The 8,902-nt window shown below is 45.1% G+C and overlaps 2 protein-coding genes across 2 annotated transcripts; both read left to right on the top strand.

The window, feature by feature from the left end:
• Positions 1-765: 765 nt before the first annotated feature.
• Positions 766-1,959, top strand: LOC131158637 (uncharacterized). Its single transcript, XM_058113504.1, has one exon. It carries the CDS (start codon positions 766-768, stop codon positions 1,957-1,959), a length of 1,194 nt encoding a protein of 397 aa, XP_057969487.1.
• A 5,253-nt stretch (positions 1,960-7,212) lies between these two features.
• On the top strand, positions 7,213-8,418 carry LOC131158636 (uncharacterized). Its single transcript, XM_058113503.1, has 2 exons — positions 7,213-7,725; positions 7,795-8,418. The coding sequence occupies exons 1-2, from the start codon at positions 7,213-7,215 to the stop codon at positions 8,416-8,418; spliced, it is 1,137 nt and encodes a 378-aa protein (XP_057969486.1).
• The last annotated feature ends 484 nt before the right edge of the window (positions 8,419-8,902 follow it).

Below are 8,902 nucleotides of genomic sequence, written 5' to 3'. Positions count from 1 at the left end.
ACCTTGGATAAGCATGATGTTTTGTTTCCCTTGCTATTTTATTAAGCATGTGTTCTGAATAATGGATGGATGTGGGGTAGAGGGTGTAGGTTGAAATGGTTAAACTCACACACTCTCACAGCTCTACACCCGCGCTTTCCCATCTAGGATTAGAAAGGAGTGTAATAGTGCCAGTTCCCATGTGGCATAGCCTCTGGGGACCCGCGAACCACTCCGCTCAGTACGAGCTTTTTCCGGACCTCTGTGAGGGAGGATGAAGTTTCGATCTGGGGACCTTTTTTAATAGGGTTAGAGCTTAACCACACATGATTGTCCATAATCCCTTGCCTAGGGTAGAGCCTCAGAGGACCTTATGTACATAATTACCCCGGGGTTGGGACAGACGCTCCATCCTTCTCCCTGTGACCTTATATGATTATAACTTGAGATTTAAAAACATGTTGCATCCCGTATTTCATGCTAGGCATTCCCATCAGATTGGCCAAGGTTCTATTTAAAATCCGACTCATGGAGAGCACAGTAGTCCATCATGAAATCGAACTAGTGGTGCAATTGTACTCTGAAAGTCAACAAAAGAATAGGGGTGATAGCACAAGTAAGGAATCGGTGCTTGAGATACTAGACAGGGTTGACATCAACGCTCGATCCAATTCCTTAAAGGAGCTGAGAGACATTTGGAAGGGGTGGACGCCTCAGGGACGATTGAATTTTTCTTAGACGTATGGGCACATCGGTTTTCTGTTGCATGTTTCCGTAGACTCCCAAATGATTGAAGCATTGGCGGAATTTTGGAATCCGTCGTATTGCTGCTTTACTCTAGATGGGGTAGACCTTGCTCCCACCATAGAGGAATACACTTCACTATTGCATCTGGCCAAACTACCGACGCCCTTCAGAACGTATGCGCCCGCTCGAACGTCTATCATCAAGGATTTGTTCAGGGTCACCGAGGTTAAGGTCCAGAATCTGAGAGACTCGAAGGTCACTTGGGAACACCTGAAAGAGTTGATGAAGAAGGAAGGAAAGGAAGAAGTCCAACTGCATCTGCTAGCATTAGCCATCTACGGCCTACTTATCTTCCCGAAGGAACTAGGAATTATCGATCATGCCACCATTGCCTTTGTAGCACAAGTAAAGGAAGGGGTGAACCCAGTCTACGGTATTCTTGCTGAAACGTTCCGATCTCTTAACAGATGCCGGATTAGGAGACATGCTCGTTTGACCTGCTGTGTGCCATTGCTTTATGTGTGGATGATGAATCATTTGCCATCCATCCAGGTATTCTTTCGCACTTCTTTCTCAACAATCAGAATACCTTTAGCAGAGTTCGAAGTAGCTCGTTGGGAGGAACACGCCGGCAGGATCGAATGGAAAGACAGGCTACAGAATCTAGTCAGCAAGGGGATTGTATGGCAGGCACCGTGGATCGACCAGCCCAAAGTGATATATGGATGTGGAAACCTTCCTTGGGTCCCACTGCTAGGTCCCTGGGGTGGAATATCCTACGCACCACTTATGTTCCGAAGGCAAGTAGGCGCAATACAGTTTGTACTCATGACCCATGGACTGACAGACGCTCGGTTCACATATGAGGATGATGATAGCCAAAGGAAGATCCGGGAATTTTTTGTATCATGGAGGCATGTGTACATAGTCAAAGCAACCAGTCAGAACAGGGGAGTCCAGGAGAGTTATGAGCTATGGAAATGTGACAGGGTGGACCCTCGGTTCCTGTGCGAGGGAAAAACTCTGACAAACGATAAACGGCCGAGAGAAACTATGTGTCCGTCTAAAAGAATGATCTCCAGAGAACAGTTTCCAAAACGGGGTCCAGTAGATCCTCAACTTGAACCAAGCAAGCAACCGAAGATTCAGGGCTTATCGTCAAAGAAAGCATCGGCAGTTTTGAGAAAAGAGAAGCAGAGACTTCAAAAGATGCTTGATCAAAAAGTCCAATAATTGAGGGAGTCAAAAGCAGAAATTGAGGAAAAATCTCAGTACATACAAGACCTAGAGAAGCAGTATGAAAAACAGAGATACTATTTCAACAAAGTACTTGAAAAGATGGAGCCTTGTGTAAGCAAGGCCAACTATTGGGAAGCCCAGTACAAAGCACTGAAACAGAAGGTGGACAGTGCCGCTCTCACAAAGTCAGAACCAACCCCAAAAGATTCAAGCTGCCTCATCAGGAGCGGACCAGGAAATCAGGATCTGACACCTGTGTAGACTAGTTGGAAATTTTCTGTGTTTCTCACTAAAAATTGTATGAAAATTTGAAAGAAATGATAAGGATTTTTTTTTCAGAACCTTGGCTAAAGCACATAGGACTACATGATTGCACCTTTTTCATACATACTCATAAACATCCATTACATGCATTTGTTCTGAAGGATGAGAGTTTTTATGAACAGGGAGGCAGAAACAAGCTGGACGTGATTGAGATCCAGTAAGATTGAGGCAAGTACGCACCCGTACAACACCTGCGGAAAAGCTAAGGCCATGGCAGAACAGTTAGAGAGCCGTGTTCTGGGATCGAGCAGGGGCAGGAAGATCTGAGCAATCAACTGAAGAAGATATTGGACCTACTTTTGAACAAAGGGAAGATAGCCCAAGATCAGGATCACGAAGAAGAAAATGACCCTATCCACCCGCCCGATTTTACGCCAATTCATGGGTAATCTTCTGGTCCGCCCCCATTCACCTCGGAGAAACCGCTGCATGGCACGCCACCTTTTATCCCGGCAGTGACAGGAATGGGGATACCCTCATCAGCAGTTGCGGGTGTAGGGACAAGCAAGACCGCAATGGAATACCATTGTGACGAGCTGGAAGAACGGCTAAGGGCCATAGAGGGGACTCGGACCGCCAGTACCGCCAGACCCTCAGATTACTGCCTAGTTCCTAATGTAGTCCTTCCTCCAAAGTTTAAGATGCCAGACTTCGAGAAGTTTGATGGGACCACATGCCCTCAGACCCACCTCCGGATGTATTGTCAGTCGATGGCCGCCTATACCGATAATGAGAATTTGATGATGCATTGCTTCCAAAGCAGTCTTACCGGGACAGCGGCTAGATGGTATGTCCAGAAAAATAAGGCCCAGATCCGTACGTGGGGTGACTTGGCCAATGCCTTTGAAGCACAATATCGTCATATCTTGGAAATGGCTCCAGACAGGATGTCTCTTCTTGAAATGGAAAAAAAGCCAACAAAAACTTTCAGGGAGTATGCACACCATTGGAGAGACGCGGCCACTCAAGTGGACCCTCTGGTCAGCAACCGTGAGGCAATATCGATGTTCGTAGGGACGTTAAAAGATCCTTACTTTTCACTTTTGGTAGGGTCCACCCCTCATAACTTCATGGACATTGTGGCGGCAAGGGCCAGAGTGGAAGCCGACGTCCAAGGTGGATGAATAAAGACTGGCACTACCGATAACGGACCAAGTAAGAAGTGGGTAAAAGGTAAAAAGGAAGAAGAGACCCAAATGATACAGGGGTCTATCAGAAGCCTAAGGTAGAGAAGCCAAAGTCAACAACCTAGGGGAAATTTCTACATGGAACTAGTAGTAAATCAAACACTACATATGGGCCCCAAGCCCCAGTTTGTAGCCCCCGCACTTGTGCCAGCCCAGCCGAACATAACAACTCGCCCGAGCCAACAGACACACACGAGGAATACACCCAAGAGTTTTCGGAGAGTGGAACCGATTCCCATGTCATAGACAGACGTATTCCCTCAGCTTCTAGAACAAAAGATGATATCTACCATCCCCGGGATTCCTCTCACCAATCCTCCCCCACACTGGTATAATCCCGAGGTCCGATGTGCGTACCATGCCAATTCTCCAAGGCACCCTATTGACCAGTGTTGGGCCTTCAAACACAAGGTGCAAGATTTGAGGGATGTGGGTTGGTTGTCATTCGATGCGAAGCCGGTTGGTATTAAAGAAAATCCTTTGCCTGACCATGGAAAGGACAATGTTGGAATGATCGAAGAACAAGATGGGGAAAAATCCAAAAGAAGATGGGAGCAAATGACGCTAGACTGGGTGTATAATGAACTGACAACGGCAGGCCTAGCAGGACTAAAGGCTATTTGCCCTAAAGGCGCCCCATGCGCATGCCAAAATACTATGAAAAGATCAGTACAACAATGTGAGACTTTCTGAATTTTTCTAAGTAGCTTGATTGACAGCAAACGAGTGGAAGTTAGCCGCATTCAGAAAACGAATGAAGTTTCAATCATAAGGGAATCTGACCATCCCTAATTCACCAACAGACCATTTATCCCCATCATGGGAAAAACCCTACAAGTCCAAGAGGCCCCAGTTTGGGTAGTGATCTTAGCCCCTCGCCCTTTCGCATACTGCAGTGACCGGGCAGTGCCATGGAGGTACAATTGTGAAGTATGCACCGAAGGAGAAACTAGCAATGCTGCTGAAGTAAAAGTGATAACCAGAAGTGGAAGGGTTTATACGCTGGAGGTCTTGGAGAAAGTGCAACCTAGCCAAGAATAGAATAGGAACCTGAAGAAGCTAGTTCAATCTTAGGAAGCCGAAGAATTCTTGAAGATAATTAAACACAGTGAATACAACATCATTGACCAACTGAAGAAGATGTCGGCCCATATCTCTATCTTGTCGCTGTTGTTGAGCTCGGAAGCACATCGGGAAGCCCTATTAAAGGCTCTTAATCAAGCCTATATTCCCCAAGACATCAGCATCGATAATTTTAATCACGTGATTGGTGGTCTTATGACTACCAACTACATTACATTCGCTGATGAGGAGATCCTCGTGGAAGGACAGGGGCACAATCAGGCGTTGCACATTTTCGCTAAATGTTGAGATCACATGATTGCACGAGTGTTGATTGATAATGGGTCATTTTGAATGTCATGCCTATAACGACCCTATAAAAACTGCTTGTTGACCCGTCATACATAAGGCAAAACAATTTGACTGTGCGGGCTTTCGACGGCACCCGCAGGGAATCGGTGGGATCTATTGAAATTCCTGTGCAAATTGGACTGGTCACCTTCGACATTACATTCCAAGTCATGGCCATAACCTCGTCTTATAGCTGCTTATTGGGGAGGCCATGGATACATAACACTGGGGCAGTTCCGTCTTCTTTGCACCAATGGGTCAAATTTGTAGTGGATGGGAAATTGGTTTGTGTATATGGTGAAACCGATGTTATGATAACAAAGCCCACTTCCACTCCTTATGTGGAAGTCACAGAAGAGGCATTGGAGGACTCTTTCCAAGCCTTCGAGATCATAAATGTCACAACTATAGCAAAAGGATCTCCAATCCCATGCCCTCAGATCTCCGCCGCAGTGCATATGATGGCGTCCGAAATGATCAGACAGGGGTACCATCCAGAAAAATGGCTCGAAAAACACCTATAGGGGATCCGAAAGCCGTTAATGCTTAAGGAAGTGAAAGACAGATATGGCCTTGGCTACATACTTACGGCGGCAGACCGAAGGAAGAAAGCTAAAGAGAAGAAGATGCGAAGGGTGGAAAGAATCACTGGTGAAACAAGCTCCAAGGAAGGACTGTACGTCCCGTCCATCAGCCAAACCTTCGTAAAAAGCAATCAATCCAACCTGGAGGCAGAATTGCGGCAATTAAGTATATCAGTATTGGATGCTGAAGTCCCCTCGAACACTTCTACAGAGTGGATCCGTCATCTCCAACCAAGAGTATAGCTTCAGAACTGGAGTTCTTTTGATTTACTAGATATCATCATGTAATGATCTTTTTTTTTCAGGATTTGTTTAGTTCTGCTTTTCTTTTGTATTCCCCCGGCCACTAAAAAATCGGGGAAGCTCCTTAATGAAAATGAATCATGCATTCCTTGTCATTTATGTGCATTTTCAAAATCAATTGTCAAAATTTGTTTGTTAATTTCATGCAGGAATAAAGAAAATAACAACACCAGAATCCCTCGCCAAGTAATTGACATTAACTTTGAAAATCTAATCCATGAAATCGAAGTTGAAGATCAAGAAATAAACTTGTCCCCTGAAATGGAAAGAATGTTAAAGTCCGATGAAAAACCAACCTTGACTAGTAGCGATCCCACCGTCATGATTAATCTTGGAACTGAGGAAGAACCCAAGCAGGTGAAAATCGGGGCACTACTAAAAGGTAAAGAAAAAGACAAAATGATTGAATTACTAAGGGAATACCGAGACGTGTTTGCCTGGTCGTACCAAGACATGCCAGGTTTAGACACGGATTTAGTAACCCACAAGATCCCACTTCATCCGGATTCAAAGCCAGTAAAGCAGAAACTGAGGAGAATGCGGCCAGAGATGTTACTCAAGATAAAGGAGAAGGTACAGAAATAGCTTGAGGTAGAATTCTTGGAGGTAGCCCAGTACCCTGAATGGATGGCCAACGTTGTCCCAATAATCAAGAAGAATGGTAAAGTATGAGTTTGTGTCGACTACCGGGATCTAAATAAAGCAAGCCCTAAGGACAACTTCCCTCTCCCGCACATTGATGTGCTGGTGGACAATACTACAGGGCATGCTTTATTTTCACTCATGGACGAATTCTCGGGATACAACCAGATCAGGATGGCACCTGAGGACAAGGAAAAAATGACTTTCATCACATTATGGGGGACTTTTTGCTATAAAGTCATGCCATTCGGACTAAAAAACACTGGAGCCACTTACCAGAGGGCTATGGTAACCCTTTTTCATGACTTAATGCACAAGGAGGTTGAGGTTTATGTCGACGACATGATCGTTAAGTCACGAAATGAGAAAAACTATGCGTTAAACTTGGAAAAATTGTTCGAGAGGCTCTGGAAGTGCCAATTGAAGTTAAATCCTGAAAAATGTACCTTCGGTGCTACGTCTGGGAAGCTATTGGGTTTTATAGTGAGTGAGAAAGGGATTGAGGTAGATCCTGACAAGCTCAAAGCCATTTGAGAGATGCCTAGCCCAAAGTCTGAAAAGGAAGTGTGAAGCTTCTTGGGTCGGCTCAACTACATTGCTCGGTTCATATCTCAATTAACCACCACCTGCGAACCCATCTTCAAGCTGCTGAGAAAGAACAACCCAGAAAAGTGGAACGAAGAGTGCCAAATGGCCTTTGAAAAAATAAAGGTGACCTTTTGAATCCCCCAGTACTAGTGCCACTAGTACCCGGAAGGCCTTTAATCTTGTACTTGGCGATTTCAAAAAACTCCATGGGTTGCGTATTGGGCCAGCATGATGAGACTGGGAAGAAAGAAAGGGCCATTTATTACCTTAGTAAGAAGTTCACAGATTATGAGTCTAAGTACTCTGATCTGGAAAAAACATGTTGCGCTTTGGTATGGACGGTCAGTAGGCTGAGGCAATACACCTTGTATTACTCCACCTGGCTGATCTCCAAAATGGACCCAATCAAGTACGTGTTTGAAAAGCCCGCAGTAACTGGACGAGTAGTACGATGGCAGATGTTGTTGACGGAATATGATATTTCTTATGTCACCAGGAAAGCTATCAAAGGTAGTGTCATTGCCGAATACCTAGCTGAAAGAGCCGTGGAGGATTACCAACCTATGGAGTTCGAATTCCCAGACCACGATATAGACTCCCTAACCCAAGAGGAAGAAGACTTCGAAGAATGGAGGATGTTGTTTGATGGGGCATTCAATGTTTGGGGACATGGGATAGGCGCAGTGCTCATATCACCAGATGGGAAACATTATCCGATGGTAGCTAAGCTCATCTTCCCTTGTACTAACAACATAGCCTAATACGAGGCATGTATATTGGGTTTGCAGACCGCTTTAGATCGGGGTGTCAAGAGAATAATAGTAAGAGGAGACTCGGCCTTAGTCATCCACCAGCTAACCAGAGAATGGGAAACTCGTGATTCCAAGTTGGTACCGTATCGAGAGTACATTCAAAAGATGATAGAAGGGTTTGACAGTATCAGTTTCTCTCACACGCCAAGAGAAAACAATGTAATGTCTGATGCACTAGTCACACTGGCAGCTTTATTCAATGTAGAAGAAGGGGTGAAGATCGAAGCTATTCATATCAGAGTACAACCCGAACCTACCCACTGCACGGTGATAGAGGAGGCCGACGGAAAACCGTGGTTTTATGATATCAAAACCTACATCCAGAAAAATGAGTATCCCGAAGGGGCATCCAGTAACGATCGGAGGACTATTAGAAGGTTGGCCATGGGTTTCTTCTTAGATGGTGAAGTTTTGTACAAAAGAAATCATAACATGACCCTTCTACGGTATGTAGAGGCACAAGAAGCTCGACAAGTCATGCGTGAGGTTCACGAGGGAGTCTACGGTACCCATGCTGGAAGCCACTCATTGGCATTAAAAATACTTAGGAGCGGGTATTATTGGATGACCATGGAGAGAGATTGCATTGACTACGCCTGAAAGTGCCATAAGTGCCAAGTTTACGATGATTGGATCCAAGTCCCACCAGCCCCACTTCATGTTCTCTCCGCACCTTGGCCCTTTTTAGCCTGGGGCATGGATGTGATCGGGCCAATAAGCCCAAAAGCCAGTAACGGACACTGTTTCATCTTTGTGGCAACCGATTATTTCACTAAATGGGTAGAAGCCGCCTCGTATTCCAGTGTCACACAGAATGTAGTAAGTCATTTCGTCAAAAGAGAGTTGATCTGCCGGTACGGAATCCCTGAGAGAATAATCACGGATAATGCCAAGAACCTGAACAACGCAGTAATGACCAAGCTATGCAATCAGTTCAAGGTTAAGCATCACAATTCAACGCCTTATAGACCACAGATGAATGGCGCGGTGGAAGCAGCCAACAAATACATTAAGAACATTTTGGAGAAGATGACAGAAACTTATAGAGATTGGCATGACAAGCTTCCCTTCGCCCTAATGGCTT

This window comes from Malania oleifera, chromosome 6 (genome assembly GCF_029873635.1).
Source record: "Malania oleifera isolate guangnan ecotype guangnan chromosome 6, ASM2987363v1, whole genome shotgun sequence".
In the NCBI taxonomy this organism is placed as follows: Eukaryota; Viridiplantae; Streptophyta; class Magnoliopsida; order Santalales; family Ximeniaceae; genus Malania; species Malania oleifera.
This window is presented reverse-complemented; position numbering and strand designations above follow the sequence as displayed.

Bases quoted from the DNA above. Each gene is read 5' to 3' on its own strand.
- LOC131158637 (XM_058113504.1), top strand. From the start codon at position 766: ATGATTGAAGCATTGGCGGAATTTTGGAATCCGTCGTATTGCTGCTTT.
- LOC131158636 (XM_058113503.1), top strand. From the start codon at position 7,213: ATGGGTTGCGTATTGGGCCAGCATGATGAGACTGGGAAGAAAGAAAGG. The intron at 7,726-7,794 runs GTAGCTAAGCTC...TTGGGTTTGCAG, and splicing joins ATGGGAAACATTATCCGATG to ACCGCTTTAGATCGGGGTGT.